Below are 25,838 nucleotides of genomic sequence, written 5' to 3' on the forward strand. Positions count from 1 at the left end.
TTGCTGAGTAGAACCTTCACTTTCGTATGCTTATTTGAAATATTTTTTTTTTAGATTGAGAATGAAGGAAAAAAATATTTAATTCGAGCACTGTTCGCGCAGGATACATCAGTCATTCGGCGCACTTTTTTGTTGGTAAAAGTATATACAGAAGATCTCACGGCCCAGCTTAAAATTGTGGATGGTACAAATTGTAAAGGATACCTCTAGCTAACATTGGAATCATGTGTTATGTTCGGACAATCCTTAGTTTGATCCCTATGAATTAAAATGTATAATAAAAATCTCGCTGCAGTGGTCCATGTTCAATAAGTGTTTTTTTTTAAGTACATATTTTTAAAACAAAAATATTATCTAGTTTATTGTTGAGTAGAACTTTCAAATTTGTAAACGCATTGTAAAACATTTCTTTCTCGGTTGAGAATGAAGAAAAAAATTATTTTATTCGAACACATTTCGCGCAGGCTACTTCAGTCATTCGGCACACTTTTTTGTTGGTAAAAGTATATACAGAAGATCTCACGGCCTAGCTACAAATTTTGGCTGGTAAAAATTGTAAAGGATACCTTTAGCTAATATTGGAATCATGTGTTATGTTCGGACAATCCTTAGTTTGATCCCTATGAATTAAAATTTATAATAAATATCTCGCGGCAGTGGTCCATGTTCAATAAGTGTATTTTTAAGTACTTATTTTTAAAACTAAAATATTATCTAGTTTATTGTTGAGTAGAACTTTCAAATTTGTAAACGCATTGTAAAACTTTTCTTTCTCGGTTGAGAATGAAGAAAAAAATTATTTTATTGGAACACATTTCGCGCAGGCTACTTCTGTCATTCGGCGCACTTTTTTGTTGGTAAAAGTATATACAGAAGATCTCACGGCCCAGCTTAAAATTGTGGATGGTAAAAATTGTAAAGAAAGACTTGGGATAACGCTGGAATAATAGGTAATGTGTGGACAATCGTTAGTTTGATCCCTATGAATTAAAATGTATAATAAAAATCTCGCTGCAGTGGTCCATGTTCAATAAGTGTTTTTTTTAAGTACATATTTTTAAAACAAAAATATTATCTAGTTTATTGTTGAGTAGAACTTTCAAATTTGTAAACGCATTGTAAAACATTTCTTTCTCGGTTGAGAATGAAGAAAAATATTATTTTATTCGAACACATTTCGCGCAGGCTACTTCAGTCATTCCGCGCACTTTTTTGTTGGTAAAAGTATATACAGAAGATCTCACGGCCCAGCTTAAAATTGTGGATGGTACAAATTGTAAAGGATACCTTTAGCTAACATTGGAATCATGTGTTATGTTCGGACAATCCTTAGTTTGATCCCTATGATTTAAAATTTATCATAAATATTTGACTGTCGTGGTCCATGTTTAGCTAGTGTTTTTTTAAGAACTTATTTTTCAAACATAAATATTTTCTGGTTTATTGCTGAGTAGAACCTTCACTTTCGTATGCTTATTTGAAATATTTTTTTTTTTAGATTGAGAATGAAGGGAAAAAATATTTAATTCGAGCACTGTTCGCGCAGGATACATCAGTCATTCGGCGCACTTTTTTGTTGGTAAAAGTATATACAGAAGATCTCACGGCCCAGCTTAAAATTGTGGATGGTACAAATTGTAAAGGATACCTCTAGCTAACATTGGAATCATGTGTTATGTTCGGACAATCCTTAGTTTGATCCCTATGAATTAAAATGTATAATAAAAATCTCGCTGCAGTGGTCAATGTTCAATAAGTGTTTTTTTTAAGTACATATTTTTAAAACAAAAATATTATCTAGTTTATTGTTGAGTAGAACTTTCAAATTTGTAAACGCATTGTAAAACATTTCTTTCTCGGTTGAGAATGAAGAAAAAAATTATTTTATTCGAACACATTTCGCGCAGGCTACTTCAGTCATTCGGCACACTTTTTTGTTGGTAAAAGTATATACAGAAGATCTCACGGCCCAGCTTAAAATTGTGGATGGTACAAATTGTAAAGGATACCTCTAGCTAACATTGGAATCATGTGTTATGTTCGGACAATCCTTAGTTTGATCCCTATGATTTAAAATTTATCATAAATATTTGACTGTCGTGGTCCATGTTTAGCTAGTGTTTTTTTAAGTACTTATTTTTAAAACTAAAATATTATCTTGTTTATTGATGAGTAGAACTTTCATATTTGTAAACGTATTGTAAAACATTTCTTTCTCGGTTGAGAATGAAGAAAAAAATTATTTTATTGGAACACATTTCGCGCAGGCTACTTCAGTCATTCGGCGCACTTTTTTGTTGGTAAAAGTATATACAGAAGATCTCACGGCCCAGCTTAAAATTGTGGATGGTACATATTGTAAAGTATACCTTTAGCTAACATTGGAATCATGTGTTATGTTCGGACAATCCTTAGTTTGTTACCTATGAATTAAAATTAATCATAAATATTTGGCTGTCGTGGTCCATGTTTAACTAGTGTTTTTTTAAGAACTTATTTTTCAAACATAAATATTTTCTGGTTTATTGCTGAGTAGAAGCTTCACTTTCGTATGCTTATTTGAAATATTTTTTTTTTAGATTGAGAATGAAGGAAAAAAATATTTAATTAGAGCACTGTTCGCGCAGGATACATCAGTCATTCGGCGCACTTTTTTGTTGGTAAAAGTATATACAGAAGATCTCACGGCCTAGCTACAAATTGTGGCTGGTACAAATTGTAAAGAAAGCCTTTGGCTAACATTGGAATCATGTGTAATGTTCGGACAATCCTTAGTTTGATCCCTATGAATTAAAATTTATAATAAAAATCTCACTGCAGTGGTCCATGTTCAATAAGTGTTTTTTTAAGTACTTATTTTTAAAACTAAAATATTATCTTGTTTATTGATGAGTAGAACTTTCATATTTGTAAACGTATTGTAAAACATTTCTTTCTCGGTTGAGAATGAAGAAAAAAATTATTTTATTGGAACACATTTCGCGCAGGCTACTTCAGTCATTCGGCGCACTTTTTTGTTGGTAAAAGTATATACAGACAGACCCGTATCAAGCCTCTGCGAGGCCCCTGGCATTATCCCGAAAAGAGGCCCCTTTCGCAGGAGTGAACATACCCCAAGCAAAAGACAGGGGTTTCGGGGTCCTTTCCGGTAAAATTTGTATTACAAGGTGTGCAAAATGGTGCTATTATAGGTGTTTTTTAAAACAAAAATATTGAATATACAGTTGGAAGAATTGCAATATTTTCTACTGTTGTTTATTTTTACACGAATAAATAATAACTTGTATTACATTAACTTTGTTCAGTTCCTGTGATACAAAAAAACAATACAATTCCAAAGGTTTTTCAATAAAATATATGTTTTAAATTGAAAAAAATACACTGAAAGTCTTTCACTATATATTTATTTATTTTATTTATACTTATACTTAACAGAACTAAGTATTATTAATGTTTATATCAGATTACATCAAAACATGCAGTAATAATTAACCTATAATTGTTTTTAAATTTTCAATCTGCGACTGATTAATTTCTGAGGTTATATTGAAATCAATTAATGGTCTTTAGGCTACTACTGTAAGCTGTAACAATACCAATTTTTATTTCAATAATGCAAAAAAGTGTTAATGAAAGATTGAACTTCTTCAAAATCAAGTATAACTTCCCCTTTAAGCACTAGCACCAAAGTCTACTTCAAAGTTTTCAACCTCTTGCACAAGATGCATATGCCTATCAATAATTTAAATAGGCTTCTTTCTACATTTTTTGAGGTAAAGTCTAGCTTTCTAATATGTCACATTCGATACTGAGAATGCTCAAACTGTTTAATGTTTCTTGTTGCATAGCACTTCCTTTTATATTTTTAATAATCTTCAAATTTAAAAAAGATCGTTCACCCGAAGCATTTGACACCATCATTGATAAGAACATTCTCAGAGAAATTTCCACATTCGTAAATGCTGGCAACAATCCATTTTCATACAGATGATGATAGATGGCTTGTAAATTCAACTTCTTTGTAGGAGTAGATCGACACCCATCATCACCTTCTTCCAAATTTTCTTCGTACATTACAATATTTCTTTCCCCTTCTGCTTAACCAGAGTTTGCACAATCGGAACCATTATAATGGTGTAGAAGCTGCAAAATGTCTTTATTTTATGTAAGATAACTTTTTTAATGTAGTCATTATTCAACAAGCTCCAACTAGTTTACATCTTGTTTGTATACAGAAGCAAAATAGTCGCAACAAATTTTCAGTTTGTCTTCTTGAAGATCAATTAAATCCTCCAGAAATCCGAATATCTTCATAACTCTTCTGTATGCTTCTGTGCGTATATTTAGATTTAATACCAATGAGTCTATGATTGGAAGGTAGGTCTCAACTCTAAGTTTATCTCTTCCTTTGAGAATAGTATCTGGGTTGCTGCTGTTGCCGAAAAACGTAAGCCGAGTGCTGCGTCTATTTGTTCTATCCTCAGAATTCTCACTATTTGTGTTTTCAGTTGATGCCAAAGCGGAACTTTCGTAGCTGTCAAAACTGCCTCTTTTCTGTTCAACATATGATTTTAGAGACTCGAGAACTTTAACAGCTACTGACAAAGTAAGAGTAGGTTTTTGCAGGACTGTGTTGATCTTTTTGATTCTTCCCAAGATATCATTCCAAAAGTAAGTGAGAAACACTGTCTCAAATCTTTCCATGCATTTCTTCAAACCCGCAGCTTTTAATTTCGTGTCAGCATACTGCTCGGTGTCATTTCTAATCGCATCCAGTACTGACTTAATCACTTCATATCCTTCGCTCAATGCTAAAACAGCATCTGCCCTAGCTGACCATCTAGTGTTGGAGAGTGGTTTTACCTTTTTACTTGAATCATTCATAGCATATAACAAAATGTTCCATCTGCTAGTTGATGCTGAAAAATGTTGTACAGTGATTGAATGAAGTCAAAATATTTTGTCGCATTTCGGTTGCTTTCTGCTGCTACTACACCAACAAGATTCAAAGAGTGGGAAGAACATGGTATAAATTCTGCTAGTGGGTTTTCTTGTCTGATTCTTGCTTGCAAACCAGTGTATTTGCCACTCACGTTTGATGTATTGTCGTAAGATTGTCCCCGACAATTTTCAAGAAGAATACCACAGTTTCTCAGAAAATCAGTTACTTCTTTGAAGAGTGTTTCGGCTGAATGCCCATTAATGGCAATGAATTTCTAGAACCTTTAAGTTGTTTCACTATTTATTACATACTACCTAATAATAAATGTAAGATGATCAGTATGTGCTATATCAGGTGTGGAGTCTACACATATCGAGTAATACTTGGCCTCCTTAAGCTCTATAACAATCTGATCAAACATTTTTCTCCCCATCACTTCTATGAATTCATGACATACAAAAGACGACAGGTAAGAAACATTTCCTCGACCTGTATTTCCATATTTCTTTATATGTTCTTTTAAAAATGGAACATATTCACTTATCAACTCAAGTGACCCTAAATAGTTCCCGTTATGTGGATAACCAAATTTCTCTTGATCTCCTCTGAATGGTAGACCTCTTTCAGCTAAAAACCTTACGACAGAGACAACTCTAACCAAAACATTCTGCCAATATTCACATTCCTTATTAATTTCGATCTGGAGTGCTGTATCAATTCTTCCTACTTCTTTGCAGCATCTCAAGTACACTAACATATTATTTCTATGCTCCTTCCCATTTTCGTGGCCAGTTAGAGACTGTGTTGCATGTTTCCAATAGTTGAAGCCTTCTAAACAGAAGGGACTGAAAGAATTAGAACCAAAAAGTTTACAAACAAATCAATATACTCGACCAGATGATGGTAAATACAGTAACCATTCACGCCTGATTTTCTCCCCAGTCTGAAGCTCCCGGAAAAACATGGATGGACACAATGTTCGTGACTCAATTACTTTTTTGCTATCTTGTGAACACTCATATTTACGAACAGAATCAATAAAATTGTGGTTGAAATTTTGACAGCTTGAAGGGCCTTTCCTTATCCAATATTCTTGAAGTTCATTTTTAGAACCTCGAAATAACTTCCATTGTTCTACATCTTTACCTGGTTCCATTTCATCACAACTGCGTATTTCATCTTTTTCATGTGAAACTGAATTCTGAAGGTCAGAAATAGTTGCAGGAGAGCTGTCGGGATAAGCTTCTTGAACATTTACGAGTGGGGAGGATGACGGTGACGGACCAGGAGATGAAATATTGTGATAAACTGGAACTGAATTCTGAAGGTTATAAATAATTGAAGAAGAGCTGTCGGGATAAGCTTCTTTAACATTTACGAGTGGAGAGGATGACGGACCACAAGATGTAGCATTGAGATCAACTGGAAGACGATCTGAAGAACTAAAAGTGAGATCACTAATCAAGCCTAAATTTATTTCAGCACCAGAAACTGTTTTAAGAAATGAAGTCACTTTTGGTAAAGATTCTATAAATAGTTGACATCTTTTAGCCTTTTGTATTTTATGGGCACCACTTTCATAGATACGTTTCATGATTGCGATTAAGGAGCACTTTTAATCTTCTAATAAATTCCCACAGTTACATGGTGGACTGTTCACCTGAAAATAAATTACTTGATTTAATCATACAATCAAAATAAGAAAATTGCAATACATATATAAAGACACACACACACTATTTGGATCGGAAAACTACATAGGACATTTGTCTATCTGTGCAGATAAATGTATTGTATAAACCAATGGATTTTGGAAATAAACGACTGTCAAATAGCTACATGAAACAATAACACAAGAAAAAAAATTAAAAAATTCGAACAGGCAAACTTAAAACCCAAAACCTTAGATATTCTAGCTGTGAACCTTCATCCTAGCCAACTGTTTTTTTTATGTTAGACTCCTTCGCGAGGTCGAGACAACACCAACGAGTCTAACATTCCCCCCTTTACAACTATTATGTCAAGCCCTGTGACTGTGTGACAGTGACAATACAGACTTGTGTCAAGTGGTGACTCTAACGGACGAACACAAATACCCATGCCTTACCCAGGACTCGAACCCAGAACAGCAACCGCCCGCACCACAGTCAGGCGCGCTACGGAGACCGGCAACTCGGTCACTATGCCACTACTGAAGGATGTGCAAAACTTTAGAAAAATAAGGAAAATACAAATTTCTTAGAATCACGTTTTTAGAAGTTAAGTTTTTATATACTATTAAGTAATTATATGAATTTGTCTTTTAATTACTAAGTAATTACGGTATATGACTTTGTCTTACAATTACTTTTATACCCCAATCCCAACAGAAAATTAGAACATGTTTTATTATGGTTTCTGTTATATTTTCGGGTAAAGAAACTGTAAAACCCAGAAGCCCGTTATACAATGGCTCGGAAGCGAATTCGTATAATAAAAACACATGTGAAAAAGTGTTCTAATACTGTAAATAATATTTAAATCGTAATCACTAGAAATACCACATTTTGTCACACACTGCATATTTCTCCTCTCTTTTTTCTACTTCTCATTTCTGTTTTATAAATATATATATATATATATATATATATATATATATATATATATATATACACATACAAACACTAATGGAGGTGATGTACTGATGTACATAAGAAGCTGACGTAGATTCATCATGAATTTATAAACTATATACGACAGAAATGTTTGTTTAATGTTTAGACATGTGTAATATTGTATATATTTTATATATATATATATATACAAACACTAATGGAGGTGATGTACTGATGTACATAAGAAGCTGACGTAGATTCATCATGAATTTATAAACTATATACGACAGAAATGTTTGTTTAATGTTTAGACATGTGTAATATTGTAAATGCATAACCTTTTTCATTTATTTTGTAATCCTTATGACTTGTCCAATATCTTTGTACAATTGGGTATGAAAAATATCTTAAGGATGCAATAATAAAAAAAACTGCGTTTTCAGGTCCGCATCCGAGTTATTTCGCTTCTGCGCCATTGTAGAACGATCTTAAAAACTACTACGGAAGTGGGCCTCATATGAATAAACAGTAGGCTAAATTTCTCATGCTATTGCTAAGCCCAGTGATACAAATCACTTACCATTACTGTACACACATTTTACAAAACGGCAATTTATTTTTAGTAACAACACAGAAAACAAACTTTCGCTTACTCTACTAGCCCAGCGCAAAACTGTTTCTTTACGCAGTAGATCGATTCCTCGATAGGTAAAACGCACATTGTTTAAATGTACTGCCAACAGAATGCGCGCAGTGCACCTGCACGCTGACAACCATTCGACAGCTAGATGCATGATACGATTCCTTTCGATTAGTTTGCCAGTGTGTAATGTATAAATTATTAAAAACGAAAAAAATATATATGTAAGAAATTATGTATCATCGAAATTTTTTATTCCTCAATCCGGAACAAGAAATATTTTTCTTGCAATTGTGTATTGTCACACACTTGTCACAGACAGAACAATTGTAGTGTGTGTTATCTTTGGCGATGGTGATTTATGTGAGGCAGACTGAGGCCCCCTGGGGAGCGAGGCCCCCGGCGGCCGCCGGGTGCGCCTATACGTTAATACGGCACTGTATACAGAAGATCTCACGGCCCAGCTTAAAATTGTGGATGGTACATATTGTAAAGTATACCTTTAGCTAACATTGGAATCATGTGTTATGTTCGGACAATCCTTAGTTTGTTACCTATGAATTAAAATTAATCATAAATATTTGGCTGTCGTGGTCCATGTTTAACTAGTGTTTTTTTAAGAACTTATTTTTCAAACATAAATATTTTCTGATTTATTGCTGAGTAGAACTTTCAATTTTGTATACTTATTGTAAAACATTTTTTTCTCGATTGAGAATGAAGAAAAAAATTATTTTATTCAAGCCCATTTCGCGCAGGCTACTTCAGTCATTCGGCGCACTTTTTTGTTGGTAAAAGTATATACAGAAGATCTCACGGCCCAGCTTAAAATTGTGGATGGTACAAATTGTAAAGGATACCTCTAGCTAACATTGGAATCATGTGTTATGTTCGGACAATTCCTTAGTTTGATTCCTATGAATTAAAATGTATAATAAAAATCTTGCTGCAGTGGTCCATGTCCAATAAGGGTTTTTTTTTAAGTACTTATTTTTAAAACTAAAATATTATCTTGTTTATTGTTGAGCAGAACTTTCAAATTTGTATACGTATTGTAAAACATTTCTTTCTCGGTTGAGAATGAAGAAAAAAATTATTTTTTAAACACATTTCGCGCAGGCTACTTCAGTTATTCGGCACACTTTTTTGTTGGTAAAAGTATATACAGAAGATCTCACGGCCCAGCTTAAAATTGTGGATGGTACAAATTGTAAAGGATACCTTTAGCTTACATTGGAATAATGTGTCATGTTCGGACAATCCTTAGTTTGATCCCTATGAATTAAAATTTATCATAAAAATTTGGAAGGGAATGGTCGATGTTTAGCTAGAGTTTTTTTTAAGTACTTATTTTTCAAACTTAAATATTTTCTTGTTTATTGCTGAGTAGAACCTTCACTTTCGTATGCTTATTTGAAAAAATTTTTTTTTAGATTGAGAATGAAGAAAAAAAGTATTTAATTCGAGCACATTTCGCGCAGGCTACTTCAGTCATTCGGCACACTTTTTTGTTGGTAAAAGTATATACAGAAGATCTCACGGCCCAGCTTAAAATTGTGGATGCTACAAATTGTAAAGGATACCTTTAGCTTACATTGGAATAATGTGTCATGTTCGGACAATCCTTAGTTTGATCCCTATGAATTAAAATTTATCATAAAAATTTGGAAGGGAATGGTCGATGTTTAGCTAGAGTTTTTTTTAAGTACTTATTTAGAAGCTTAAATATTTTCTGATTTATTGCTGAGTAGAACCTTCACTTTCGTATGCTTATTTGAAACATTTTTTTTTTTTTAGATAGCGAATGAAGGAAAAAAATATTTATTTCGAGCACATTTCGCGCAGGCTACTTCAGTCATTCGGCGCAATTTTTTGTTGGTAAAAGTATATACAGAAGATCTCACGGCCCAGCTTAAAATTGTGGATGGTACAAATTGTAAAGGATACCTTTAGCTAACATTGGAATCATGTGTTATGTTCGGACAATCCTAAGGTAATTTTATTCCCATGAATTAATATATTTATATGATTTCATTTTCAAGATTTTTTTTTTAGTTTGACCATTATCTCTTAATTATGTTTTTGGTTGCGGTAGTATTTTTCTCTGCCCATCACCCTGCGCCATATTGTTTCCGGTGTTGGTTTTGGTATATACAATATAGAACTTTACCGAGCTGATCTTTATTTACTCTATGACCAGGATGTTAAAACAAAGGTTGGCTTCCGTTTTGTGCTAGTTAGTACGGTTTCATCCAAGGCAAACTATTAGACGGATACTCAAGTCATCCAACTTGTCAAACTAAAAATATTGTCTGTCGTTTTCGTGATGTCATAAATGGTCATAACTACACAACATATTGGAAGATGATGATAAAAAGAAGAAAAGAGAGAGAGAGAGATTATTGACTATAATATACAATGATGAATATTTAGTATGGATACAGTTTTGGTTGTAGTTGATATGTAGCCATTAAAAAAAAAGTCCCAGTTAAGTAAGGAAATAAAATTTTTAAACCATTTGCTTTTTTCGGAAGTTCGAGGGTCATAAATATTTTTTTACTTTTCAACAATTTGTTGGTGTCACTGTAATATATCCCTTTACGTTTTTTTTCTAGGTTCGAGAATAATTTGAATTTGAAGGGAATTTTATTTTTTCCTGCATATTCGTTTCAAAGGGAGAAATGTCAGCAGGGTACGCGGGCTGCGAACTGATTGATATTATTCCCGGTTAAGTTTCACTTTAATATTTACAATGAACGTTACACAGAGTGATACATATTTAAACAGATTTCAAACAAATATGAAAATAAAAGGTAGAGGAAGGCCAACGTTTACAGGTAAGATATTTTATAAATATGTAACATCAATCCCACTATAATGTAACGGCGATAACTGTTGCTACTGCGCTGGTGCAAATGCTTTGCTGGTGCCAAATTGTCTTCATGCTACAATGAATGATGTGCTGCCGCTTGAATGTCATGCATCCTTAATATTAAATTCAGTAAACAGCACAGTTATTATAATAAAAACTAAACACAAGACATGCAACACTATCTCTGCGTTGTTTTCCTTTTACACACTTCAATCTTAACTAATTATAAATAAAAAAAATGTTTTGGGCATTATTACGCACGAGTTTTCTAGAGAAATTAAACCATACGTTTTTTTCCATATTCGTGAAATACCACTAACTTTTTGGCTTTTATTACGATGTCAATCCTGTTCTCCATGTATAAGAACTTGTATACTTTGTATTTGGATTTTGTAACGCAGTGGAAAGTAAATGTTAAAAAAAAAGCTAAATATGTAGTGTACGGATTATCGTCAAAAAATTTAAAAAAATCTGAAATAACTTTCATTATATGCTCTTTTACGTCCTCTTTTAATTACAGCCTGCGGATATAAGAAATTCCAATTACTTTTGGAGATATCGCCGTTCTTATTTTTCAATACAAGACCTAGGTATGTAATCATTCGCCCGGTGCAATTTTATATTTTGCCGTGTGTGCGTGAATGCATAAATAACAGAAATTTCCCATTAGGTAAGGTTAGTTATATTATACATACTTCAAAATAAACGGAAATTAAAAATAATATCAATTTATTTTACTTGTATAGTTTGAAGTATTTATAATGTAACTGACCTGTCCTAACAAAATGGGACAAAGGTAGATTAGGTCAGGTCAGCTACATTATAAATACTTTGAAACTGAACGGACATTAAAAATAATAAAATTAATTTTAATGGTTGTTTAGTTTTAAAGTATTTATAATGTAGCTGACCTGACCTAACAAACCGGGACAAAAGATGAACAGTAGGAACTCACGTAATTTTCTTTTTACTTACGTATTACTTGCGCAACAAATAAAACATTAAAATTTTAAATGTTAAAAACTCATCTAAGTTAGAGGCGGGTACAATTCCTTTGCCATTAGTAGAAAATAATGTAGTCGTTCACCTACGTCGCGAAAAAAAAAATTATCATACTCGTAAACAAGCAACAATGCTGAATGCTGCATGAGTGCACAGGATGAAAATTAAAAAAATTCGATATCTCTTAAGTATTTGGAATTTCTTATCTCCGCCGGGTTTAATGAAAAGAGGAAGTTAAAGAGCACAGAATAAAAGTATTTTCGGAATTTTTTTTTTTTCTTTTTTAACAAATATCGCCCAAATATGAAAATTAAAAAATTCAATATCTCCTAAAGTATTTGGAATTTCTTATCTCTGTAGGCTGTAATGAAAAGAGGACATAAAAGAGCATATAATGAAAGTTATTTCAGATTTTTAAAAAATTTTTGACGATAATCCGTACACTACATATTTACCAAAAAAAAAGTAATTGTGAGTCCTTACTGTGCATCCAAATCCAAGCATCAAACCTTGACAGGGATGTTTTTTTGCAGTATGGCAGCTGGAGTGCCAAATTGTTACTTTGACACCACTTAACCTGACATGAAAACAGGCATTATTACATTTGATAGATGTAATGACAATTATTTTTTCATGTAAGGTTATGTGCTATCTTGAAGAAAACATATCTGTCAAGGGTTGATGCTTGTGTTTGGGTGTACAGTAGGGACTCACTTTTTTAAAAAAAATTTATTTACCTTCTACTGCATCACAAAATCCAGATAAAAAATATACACTTTCCTATGTATGGAGAACCACAGGATCGGTAACACAATTCAAACACAAAATTGTAGTGACTACGACAATGCACAGGCTTCCTGATGTAACCTAACTAATTTCTCAGAAACCAGTAGGAAATTTGAGATTCTGTTTTCAAGGTAAATAGAGGAACTTCTTCAATGTTTAAAAAATAATTTTTAAATAATTTTTTTAAAACCGGCTGTAGACTGAAATATTGTCTTATTAATTTTATCACCAATCATCTAAATTTAATTAACTTTTGCCTAAATTCTGTTTTAGGGGTAGAAAATTGTTATGAGGAAAGGATGGTTTATGGAGGGAGTGGGAGGAAAGTAGTGTTTCAAAATCTCATGTATTCAATTAACTTTTTGTTGAAATCAGATGTAGATAGTAGTGTTCTATTGTTTATGTTAAGTGTGCGAAATTTCATCTAGCAGGGTTTAAAGGTTTGGAAAGAAAAATACGGGTTTTTCATATTATCCTGTTTTCAGTTAACTCCTTTTTCTAAAGTTGGATGTTGATAATGAATTTCCTCTTTTTTGTTCATGTATTAAGGAGAGCCAAAAACTGTCTCTGAGGGGTGGTAAAGTGGAATTGGGGAAGTTTAACAGGTATTTTATTTTTAACATCAAGTGTGAATAATTCATCTTAAAAGGTGGGAAAGAGAGATGGGGTAGTCATTAAAATACCACACATTCAATAAACATTTTTTTTTTAATAAAATTCAGGTATAGATAGTAATTTTCCTCTTCTTTTGAACATCATGTGCATGATGTTATCAAGTTGTACCAGTACATTACACCTATCCTATGTCCTCACTTAGCACGTCGTCAGATTGCGCGGATTCATTTAGCGTAATGTGAATTTTACTGACCCAGTCTTGAATAGCACGTCTGTAAATTTCAGTTACCACGAAATCTCCGCAGGCAAAAAAAAAGTTGATCACGACGCCACAAAGTCTGTTTCAACTCCTGTAAACAACAGATGTGCCGTGGAATAAATTTAGCCAAACAAGGGGGGGAAAGATGTGTGCGCAGGTCTGACTACGCTATCGGCTGTTGTGCAAACATTAGCTATGGCAAGTTAAATTGCGGCAATGGAGTGTGAAGGACCAAATGTTTTTTACGTCCGCATGTATTCCGCTGTGCCGTACCGTTGTCGCCTGGCCACAGACCGGGCCGTGAACTCGGTCTAGCCAGTGGCAGAGAATTCACTCAAACGAAAGCAACGTCTGCCCATTCAGCTGCCGGTAACTGTACGTGCTTGATCACTCATAATGCATCGTGATCATGTTTTTGAGACAAAACTAGAAGTATTACGGCATGCAGATTGTCATGAAGGCCACACTTATGTTGGTCGCACTTTAGTTTTAAGCAAGTCAACTGTGCGCACAATGTACGAAATATGGTCTCTTACCAAAAGTTTATATAAGTCTGATGCTGTTGGTTGTACTAGCGGGAATATATTTGACATTAGATACCGGAACAGAAATGAATAGATGAATCACGTGGAAAAGGTTGTTAAATGAATGTTGCAATAAAAAAAATAACCATTGGCTTTGACAGAATTGGTGTGAACCAGGTGGTGGTACGTGAATAAGCACTTTAATTTTTTGAAAAATTGAAATTTAATTATCCGGACAGTAATATCAGTTTCACTCTCAGTAAAGGATGGTTTGGAAAGGTACCCGCTGTGAGTTGAAGGTCACGCCCAGGCGGGCAAGTCAGCGAACCGACTGATAAAGTACATAACCACGTATCTCCCGTTACACAGTGTTTTATTTGTCATACAAAGTGCAATGGGAGGCATATAAAAATAAATGGTGTGACATATTAATAGTTGAGTTTTATTCTACGCATTTATATTACGTAAAGTATATTTTCCTACACAATTTTGAAACACATTAAATAAATTAGCCTTGCTATTTATGGAAACTAATGCTTCATAATACGCGATTTCGGATAACACGAGCATTTTTAGCAACAAATTAGTCGTGCTAAGTGAGGGATAGGTGTACTTTAAGTGATGGGAAAGGTAGAGGTGGGTGGTTTTTAGGAATATCATGTAGACGGGGGATGGAAGAATTTTTTTTATTTCGAACATAGGGGGTATCTTTCTATTAATTTTAATGCCAAGTGTGCCTAATATCATAAGGAAATACCAATATCCTGTTTTAAGGGTTGGGAAGGGTTGATTGGGGGGGGGGGGGGGATGTTTGTGAAACCACAGGTGGACAGGAAGATGGGGGTGGCTATTTTGAAATCAGATAATACAGTAAATTTCCTATTGATTTTAACATTAATTGTGCCTTATTTTATTTATGTGTTACAATATTATGCTTTAAGGGATGAAAAAGTGGGATGAGGTGGTTTTACAAAATATCATTTAGGCAGTGACCTTACACATTTTCATAAATTATACAGGGTGTCCGAAAATTCTTTCCCTGATTACACAAATTAATAACATCGGCTAGAAGTAAGATAAAAATATGAAACTGGTGACAAAATGTTGAGAAACTATCCAAGTTTTTTTCAAACATCAGTACACTTCCACATGAGCACCTTTGGTAGCACGTAGCACATCCAGTCAATATTCAATTCCCTCCACACGTTAGCCAACATCATTGGAGGGATCGATTAAATGACTCGGGTTATCCGTTATCGCAGGGTTGCAATATATCTTGTACATGTGTTCGGTAGACCTCGTCCTTGACATACCCCCATAAAAAGAAGTCTAATGGGGTTATGTCAGGAGAGCGTAGAGGCCAAACCATTGGTCCATCACAACCGATCCATCGTCCAGGAAAGGTCATATCAAGATAGGCACGGACCTGCAAACCCCAATGAGGTGGTGCACCGTCTTGTTGAAACATAACATCGGGGTGATACTCAAGTAGCTGAGGAACAACATAAAGTTGTAACATGTCCAAATACACTGGAGATGTGATGGTTGGCTCAACAATGAAGAATGGCCCGATAATTCTGTCATGCAATAGCACGCACCAAACATTCATTTTTGGACTTCCTCTCGTACACTCCATCACCTCGCCAGGGGGCTGTGAACCCCAAATGCGCACTTTATGGCGATTCACTACTCCACTGACAAAAAAGGTTGCCTCGCCAGAAAAGGCATTTCGTTGGAGATAGCCATTATCATCCTCCACACGTGATAACATTTCGACTGCAAAGTCATATCGACGTGTACTGTGATTGGGCAACAGAGCCTGAACGATTTACACTTTGTATGCACAAAACATTAAACGTTTGTGTAAGATATAGTGGAGAGAACTTTTTGGCATCTGTAATTCACGTGAGGCCCTTCGCACCGATTTCTTTTGACTTTGCAGAAATGACTGTCTCACAGCTTCCACCCATTCAGCTGAGGTTGATGGTCGACCAGACTTCGGAAGGTCAGCAACCGATCCTGTGGTCATGAACTTTTCATCTTGACATCAGGGGGAATCTTTCCATTTGTGGTCTGGAAGTTTCTTTGCCCTGTTGGTGATGGTGTCTCGTGGTATCACAGAACACACTGCGCTTTCTCCTGATTGGTAATCATGTCCAGCTTCCTGGGCACCACACCTCAGACACTGCACACATACTGCGAACCTATAACAAAAAAACTTGAGTTTTGACCTAACATTTTGACACCACTTTCATATTTTTATAGTACGTCTAGCCGAAGTTATAAATTTGTGTAACAGGGAAAGACTTTTCGGGCACCCTGTATGTTGAACATTCATATTCTTCTTATTTTGAATGCCATGTGTCCAAATCTTCATCAAGAAGTACCAAATTTCTGCCTTAAAGGGAGAAAATGGGGGTGGTTTTTGGATATTGACCTTTTTTCTGAATCAGTTGAGGACATTTATTTCCCCATTAATTTAAATGCAAAGAGTGCTAACTTGTATCAAAAAGTACAAATTTTTTTTTTATGGGGTGCAGACTGTGACCCGGATCTTTTTGAAAAATTAATTACAGTCAGTAATTTTACCCTTATTTTGAATTAAAAGTGAACAAAATCTCATCAAGTAGTGTTGAAGTATTGTTCTAAGTTTGGGAACGGGGAATGGGAATTTCGAAGGTCAAGTGTGCAAAGTTTTGACTAAATTGCACGAACGCATGGAAGAGAAACACACAAACATTCATTTTTATACATAATATTTACAGAAAAGTAGCAACGTAAGAAATTTGCCTCCTTTTTTTTTATTCATCTGTCTCATAATCACAGAAAAATCAAATATTTTTATTAACTTTTTTCACTAATTTTTTTCACGTGTATCAATTTTTGCCAGCAACCATTCACTCAGTGCCCAGCCAGTTTAAAGATTTATAATGAAAAATAAAGAATTTTTATTTAATTTGTTTCATTTTTGTTGTTGTACATATATAACTTATTCATTATCTTTCATTTGAAACTTGTATAGAATTAACTAGTTACAAGCAGGCCCTCACAGAGACATCTTGATATCCAGGCCAGATAACAGCAAAGAGCCCAGCCCTTCACTTTCAGCTCTAAACAAATTTGTTGTTAAACTGTACATATTTGCAAACACTTGGCCAGTATATTTTTGAAGATAAACCTATTTAGAAAATTCTAATCATAAAAAAAATATATTTGCATACTAACCAGGAAAACTTCTTAAAAAGTTGACGATTGCACAGATATTGTCTAAAATCAAACCTGCTTTCGTCAACAGGTAAAACTTACACAATCCTTCTTGAAAGGTTTCTCTATATTTATATTTTTACATACACCACAAGTTGTGTTTATAGAATAAGGTACCTAGTACTTTTGATGATAGTCATGTAGTTTCTGGCTGACTTAACGGTTGTGTAGACACATGTCATTGACACATTTGGCATTAGTCCATGGTGTTAGTTTCACAATACTAACAGCAGTTTGTAAATATTACAACTAAACAAATATTTTATAGCAGTTAAAAAATACATACTATTTAGGATTGGTAGGGCAGCTCACCAACTGAGGCCTGAGGTAGGCGAGCCAGACTGAAGCTGACATGGCTGAGAGAGTAGAGTGCGTGGTTGTGCGTGTACAGTGCCGCGCCGCCCAGCGCCTGTGAGCAGGAGCGCACAGGACACTCTGGTGCGTGCCCGACCGTCTTCCACGTCCACTGCGCCCAGGACGTCTACATCCAAGTCCACCAGCGCAAACAGCGACAGGTTCAAGACTCCGCTGCAGAGGTAGTGCCTTCATTGTTGACATCTGCGTCATTTCAAGTCAAATCAGCACAGTTTTTATTTCAATTCAACCTGACCCTCTTACATTTCAAAATTTTTTTGGTATACCTATAGCTTACATACATGATGAAAATGAAGAAAAAAAAATTATATATATAGATTTTTTGAGTGTTTTTAAAAATTAATTAACAAAATATTCAAAATATAAAAACTTTGCATGTTTCTGATCTACCAAAATATATGTAATTTGGTAACGGTTGATGTTAGAAAGCTCAAATTGGGCCTATTTTAAATATTTTTTAATGGGCTTTACAACTGCCTCATTAAAAAATACAAATAAATATAATTGAAATATCCAAATTTGAATTTAAAAAAAGTGATGATTTTAAAAATTTTAAAAAATCCCAAAATTTGGTTGTTCTATTATTTTATGTATTAAAAATCATTTTGGGGTCATAATGGGTTCATAAGATATGAGGCATAAATCTGTGATATACATTAACAGCAGGTATTTAAAAGTACCAATGTTTGCTGCTAACCAATTCTAACATGTAGTGCCTTCATTGTACCCTGAAACTTTGAAAAATCTGATTGGCTTTTTGTACTTCGTTGCCAGAAAGATTGTATGTTCGGCCCGTGGGAGTGACTGGGTGAACATTACACAGGATGCCTGCTGATGAAATCTAGGGAATGTCAGATGCTGTGGGATAAGAGAACGATTGAGATTGATGCGGGGGGGGGGGGGGGGTCGATCGGTCGGCTTTACGGTGGATTGCTAGTGGGCGCCACCATGTGGTACGGCACGTGGACCCGGTGAGACTCCTAACTCAGGGCGTGACGTCGCCCATGTGAGACGTGATATCCCCCCTTGAAAACATCTAGCACTAATTCCTGCCCGCTCTCAGCGTCGGGCACGCTTTTTCCTACGAAGTGGGCTCTCAGGCGTCCCACACGCCGTCACTCTCCACGTGGTCACACAGATTGAAAATAAAAGAATAATACGTTAAATTCATACACCTGATTTATTCCGCTAATTCAGCTCACACACATACACGGTTGAAGCTATGCAAAACGCCCGCGGCACGAATCGGTTTATAGGTGATGAGCCACCACGTGGTCACATATTGAATTACGTAGTACAAAGAAAAAAGACCGAGACTGGCTGTAAATTAATTAATAAAGCAGTCCCCCGACCCAGAGCTGCTCCAAGGACTAAAAGAAAGCGATTGAGATGAAATTAAAGTTAACAGAATTACTTAACAGAGAATACAAGCGGTGAGGTCCCCGGAGTGCTGATGCGTCTGCTCTCGGTCGTTGATGGCGGAAGACTGGGCTGAGATCATGGCTCGCTCGACTAACATGGCGTCCTCCCGCCGAAACAATTGCCGTTAATAGATATTAGCGAATTCGTGCCACGGGAAACTAAATTAACATGACAAGAATGTATTGAAAATTATATAACAATTTTTGAATGAAGAGAAAAGATTGTATCAATTATAATTATTAAGATTTCAATTTAATTATTGTCTGGCTTCGAGTTTCCTCGGGAATGTCCGGAAACGCTATGATATTTTAATACATTAGTTAAAAAATAAAAGTACATAGAACTCTCCCGGCCGATCTCCTGTCACGTTGCACTTAGAGAATATAAAAACAAAGAACACAATTATATATACTTATGTTTTTAGGGGTGCGGCGCACTGGCTCGACAGCGCCCTCTTGCCGGGCGAGCACACACGCACGCACACGTACGCACGGGTAGGCGGGAGGTTTGAATGGAGGGTGGATGGTGTTTGGGCGGTGGCATATCGGACTTACAGGGGGCCGTAGGCCCGGACGATGTCAAGATGGTCCTGCAGGGTGTAAAAATGTCAGTTTGACTTCATCTGCTTTTTCGTCTTTTTGCCAAAACATAAGCCAGCCACCATCTGTTGCTGTACACTGCTACTACATAACCAGATATCTCACTTAGAACCAGTATGTCTTTAGATGCCACAGAACACTCAATGCAGGTTTCAGCAGAAGAAAAAGATTTTGCTAAAACTTTCATTTTACCCTTTAATGGTTTAAAAGTATGTAGTTTAATGGTACCAAAAATTGTACATGAAGATCTGAACCTATTTGTCAATAATTCTTCTGTTGCAATGTATTCTTCTTGTGTTGCAAAGGTAAAGATAATACCCAAAATGTTTTCTTTTGCCCAGTCATAGAGTCTTCTTGGGGTCGTTATCTGGTCTTCATATGGCTTTAGAAGAATTGCAGGTTCTGCCAATTTCTTAATGGTGCCTCCAATACCATCACATAGCCCTTTCCCATGTGCTGTTGCTAAAAGATGCCATTCTGAATCATTAAGAAAGTCTTTCTTGTGTTGGCACAAGTTCAGAAAGTTGTTCTTTTATACTTTGCACCAGACTCATCTGAAAAATAGAATATCTTTTTGGGAGTTTTCTTTAATCCATGCTTCAAAAAGTTTAAAAGTTTCTTCTGAAACAGCAAGTGTTGTGTTCCAGACAGTCAGAAATCACAAAAAAGCTCAGCTTCCCTTCAGAGTTCTTGTTGTTGTATATGTGTAAGTGAAAGACGTGACGTCAGGTATGTTAGAGGTGTGAGGTTGGCAGTGAGTGTGGGTAATGATGGCGGCGGGTGATGTACATGAGGTGCTTGTACAATGTATGTATCGAGAGACAAGTGTAAAATAAAAAGAGAGAACAAAACAAAACACTTGTAATACACACAGTTGCTTGGTCATTTGTCCAGCTGTATCCCTGGGCTTCATCCTGAACCGCAAATGAATGATTCTCTGAGAAGTCGCAAACCACAGCCAACTCTTAATATGACAAATATTCTTTTGTGTAGTTCATGAATCAATTTTGTTGTTGTGCAATTAAATAATGACATAGCAAAACTGAGACTTAATCACAAAATGAATCAGCAAACTCTGAGGCAGTTTTCTGTATAGTTTCCACATTGCACCTATCTACAGAAATCCACTGACAATAAGTGAAAGTTTCAATTATGTTGCTGTTTGAGAACTGCCCTTCCAGGGTGGCATGCACAGTCACCCAAATAACAGTCAAACATCCTGGACTGCACATAACTTTTGCTAGACAGTGCTTGAAGGTTTTTATTCCTCTATTTGTAGGTGAAGGTAATCTGGAGTTCTCAATCATCAGTGTTAGGTTCTGATGAGTGGTACACACACATACAGATGTATACCACTCTGACCAGCTATGGTACAGTTTTTTCTTGCGTTAAATCAACAAATTTTGAAAATCCATATTTAAGGTCTCGGAATTTTTCCTTTGAATAGGCAGTATGCCTCCTCTAGATTACAGAGTATCAAGAGTTTAGGCACGTGAATCTCGTCCAATACAATCTTTCAGTAAAACTGTCTTTCATTCCAGGCCGAACCCTGCTGTCTTCATCCCTTCATAAAAGCACCTTACTATTTTTACTGTCTCAGTTGAGAGGCTTTAGCCAGGCCTTTGCTTAGGAGTTGATAAAATTCCCTTTTTCTTTTAGAATCTTTCTGGCTCGGCAAACCATGTACCTGAAACTTTAATCTGTCTCATTGTTGTTTACATGGCAAAAGAGTTAGTATCATAAGCCTTTTATTTCTACTAGTACAACTTTGGAAAAAGATTTTTAAGTTTTTAAAATTATATCATCTACAGATTCAGTATCACTGTGGGAATCTTCTGCACTCTATATTTTTTGCTGGAATTTTCTATTGAATATTTTGTGTATCCCACTTTCTTCCTGTCAAAAGGATTATGTCAATATTGGTACACATATTTCCGAGATTATATAAATCTTGTCCTCATGTTGGGTCCGCCGCCATTACTGTCCTTGCAGGCCTGCCAATATATATGCAGTCCAATTGAATACTTAACACTACATCTCCCTTTCTTTATACTGCTTTGGACAGATGTTACCCCTATGCACTGTTTTCACTACTGAACGACCTGCACTATGCCTCTACAGCTCCAGACGTTTTGGTCGAACCACTTGTCTTCCACTCCTGGTCTTGCGATTCCCCATACTCCTCTCTGACCCTTGTATTTCTTCCTCTGTGAACCCTCGAAAGTCTTCTTGTGGAGATTCCGGCCCTTGAAGGTCCTCTTGTGGAGAGCCCGAAGCTGGTGACCTCAGAGAAGATGACTTATGCTTATCAGTCCCATCTGCTTCATCTGCTGTTCGGGGAGTTAGTCGCTTCTTTTCTACTGCATGTGTCACTCCTGACCCTGTTGTTGACGGCTGGTATGGCCCACGCCCATGTCCTTGGATCTGCTCGTCGGGCTTCCGCACTTAAAGTGTTTCCTATTCCTGCACACCTTGTGAACCCCCGTTTCAACTAAATGTGATCTGAACTGGTTTGCGGGCTGCAGTACCTTGCCATATCTGGCAAGGTCGGCAATCTACACGTTCACTCCTGGCTGTAATGGATTCAACTAATACCATGCCTTGTGTCATAGTTGCGCTTATATCTCTCTTTGATGCGCTGATCCTTTTGCCGAAACTCTTGCAGAATGCATGGGTTCCACTGTGGTTGTAGGGACGCCATTGTTTGTGGTAAGGTGGTCCATTACTTTCTCCCAAACCATAGTTCCGATCGTGAAAAGTCGGATTCCAATGGAGTGGCCCTGTAAGCTAGCAACCCCAGATTTTGATCTGTTGTTTTGGATAAAATTTTCTTTGCTATTTTTACTGCACTCTCTACTTCGCCATTTGATTGTGCAAATTTTGGGCCTGATGTAATTTGTGTGAACCCATATTCCTTTGCAAACTGTTGGAATTCTTTGGCTGTAAACTGGGTACCACTGTCTGTACGCACAGTTTGTGGTATCCCGTGGCGAGTAAATATGTTCTTCACGCGTGCAATTACTGCCTCTGCCGTCAGCTGGTCCCATCTGACTACTTCCAGGTACCTTGAAAAATAATCCTGTAACACAATGACGTGGCCGGGGGTTGTTGTTCGGATGTTAGGCTGTAATTTAATGGGCGCCACCACGTGTAGGGGCACGTGGACCCGGCAAGACTCCGATCCCAGGGCGTGACGTCGCCCGTGTGGAGATGTGACTCGTTTCCCCTGAATACTGCATATGCAATAACCAGACCTACAGCCCGCTCTCAGCGTCGGGCACGCTTTAATCCCTACCGTGGGCTCTTAAGGCGTCCCACACGCCCCTAGGTACTCGGGTAACACTCACGTGGTCAATCACAACACAAGATACGGATCCGGGTTTTTATTGGCCTTGCATACACATCGGCACGATAACTCTTTACATACTCCTAGTCCCGTCGTTTAACAGTCAAAAGCCTTACGGCGCAATAGGCTTAGGTGAGGCCGGCCACCACGTGGCCGTGCTAGATTGTTCGCGAAAGTTTCAAGTCCCGTTACCGGAGTTAACAGATATTAATCAAACAGTCGGCTCCCGAGGTAGGCCCCGGGGATACACGAAAGCGTTTTAGAGTACTTACTAGTCGACAGAATTACCGGATCAGATGAATATCAAAGTTGAAGTCCCCGGAGTGCGGCGTGCTTCCTACCTCGGTGAGCGCTAGAGATCGACTGGGGCGAGCAATGGCCGTCGGGGTGGCTAGACAATGACGCAGCGCGCCAAAACGGATGGTACCGTTATTCGGGCCGTATTGCGCCGAGGCTTACTCAAGAAAACCCTAAAAGCTATTCTTTAATCTCTTACATAGAATTATAAAATATAAGAATTACATTAGAAATTTATTATGCAGTTCTAAATAAAAGGTGAAGATCGGTTTTGCATTATGGCCTCGGCAAGTCTACGTCTCTGGCGGCCTGCAGGATACGTCATCAAGACACTTAAAATTTACGTTAATTATTGAAATGACAAATATTATAAAAATAACAGGGGTTAAAAAGGAAAGCGAATTACAAACATCCAATTACTAATAATTTAAGGGTACGAAGCACTGATTCTACTGCGCCCTCTTCCTGTGGTTCGCGGCGCCCTCACATGCACACACACACATGTCGGCGGGAGATTCAAACGCCAGGGAAGGAGTGGAGTGGCGGGGTGTGATGGCATATCGAGCTGGGCGTAGCCCCGGACGATGTCAACAAGATAGTGTGCACGGGCCAATTCGAAGATGTCCATTCCGACAAGCATCCATTGGCTACCTGGCAGTGTCGAAGGCTGTAGTGGCTCAGCCCGCTGGGTCCTCTGTTGTAAACACTGTTGAAAGTTTTCGACCATACTCTTGATATCTGTAGCAATACCTGGCCACCATACAGACACTTGTGCCCCGACGTCAACACTTGACTTTATCCATGTGGCCAGTATGTCTGAACGTAAATGTCTGGGGATGAATATGCGTGAGCCTTTTATAATACGTTAACTGTCCTCTGAACTGCCAGAAGTGGGAGTGTTTGCTACTAAAGCCTTGCAATATATTGTCCTTCAGAACCTGACATTTCTCATCTCTTTCCTGTGCTTCTGTGATGGTTTGAAGCGCGTCTGAAAATGGTGTTTCCCGTACGACAGCTTCCACAAACAACTCTTCTTCCAAAATGTCACAGTGCCCCTCACCTGGCTGATCAACAGGAGCTCTTGACATTGCATCCGGTACAAAGAACTTCTTCCCTACAACATGTTTGACAGTATAGTCATAACACATAAGACACATCCTTATCCTCTGCAGCCTCGCTGTTAACTCAGTGGTGTAGAAGTCAGCAGTTGCACTAACAGTTTGTGGTCAGTCAATATTATGAACCTTGTGCCCAACACATAATCTCTGAACTTCTGGCAGGCCAGGTACTTGCCAATGCCTCCTTTTCAACTTGAGTATATCGTGATTCTACCTCACTCAGGCTTCGAGATGCAAATGCCACTGGTTTCCATGCACCTAGTTGATATTACTTCAATACACTTCCTAAGCCAAAGGAGAATGCATCTGCCAGAACTCTAATTATGCACCCTGTTGATAAAGAGCTAACCTGGAGAGTTGGGCTATTTCCTCCTTCAGTTTCTTCACTGCCTGGCGCTGTGGTTCATCCCACACCCAGTCTGTATCTTGACATAACAAGACTTGTAGTGGCTGAGTTTTTCAGATAGGTTGAGAATGAACTTCATTAAATACGTAACCATGCCGAAAAATCTTCTGACTTCCGTCACATTAGTCGGTTCAGGCATGTCACTAATAACTTTGGTCTTGTCCGCATCAGGCCCCACAGTATCTTCTGATATGACATGACCTAGGAACTTCACAGTCTTCACTCGAAACCGACATTTAGCCTTGTTGAGGGTAACGCCATGCACCACTAATTTACCTAGCACCGCTTCCAGCCGTTGGTCATGTTCTTCTGCAGTGCGGCCACAAACTAGAATGTCATCTGCCTGGTTCACAACACCAGGCGCTGCATTTGTCGCTGGTAGTGCTCCGGGCCTGACTTTATCCCAAATGGCAGCTGATTAAAATAATCCCGCCCAAATGGTGTGATAAAAGTTGTGTATGCTGCACTAGCTGGCGACAACGCGATCTGCCAGAACTCACTTGACGCATCCAACACTGAAACCGCCTGGCATCTTGCAGCTGCACTAGCGACTCTTCCACAGACGGCAACTGTAGCCTCTCTCTGAGTATAAATCTACTCAACTAAGTGATGCCGACACAAATCCTTACCGAACCATCCTTTTTTGATACCACGTTCATTGGTGTACACCATTCTGTCGGTTCCTCAACTGATGTTATCACCCCATTATGAACCATTCTGCCAAGTTCTTCTTTTACCTTGTTTCTTAGGGGAAACAACACATCGTGGTGCTATGAC

General features: G+C 37.1%; 1 protein-coding gene across 1 annotated transcript in view; it reads left to right on the plus strand.

The window, feature by feature from the left end:
- Nucleotides 1-10,836: 10,836 nt before the first annotated feature.
- Nucleotides 10,837-25,838, plus strand: part of LOC134537925 (mutS protein homolog 4-like) — a 76,260-nt gene continuing 61,258 nt past the window's right edge. The window contains exons 1-2 of the mRNA XM_063378890.1: nucleotides 10,837-11,013; nucleotides 17,890-18,034. Coding sequence (XP_063234960.1) covers nucleotides 10,929-11,013; nucleotides 17,890-18,034 — 230 coding nt within the window. The 5' untranslated portion in view covers nucleotides 10,837-10,928. The remainder of the gene's footprint in view (nucleotides 11,014-17,889; nucleotides 18,035-25,838) is intronic.

Source organism: Bacillus rossius, chromosome 12 (assembly GCF_032445375.1).
Source record: "Bacillus rossius redtenbacheri isolate Brsri chromosome 12, Brsri_v3, whole genome shotgun sequence".
Classification (NCBI taxonomy): Eukaryota; Metazoa; Arthropoda; class Insecta; order Phasmatodea; family Bacillidae; genus Bacillus; species Bacillus rossius.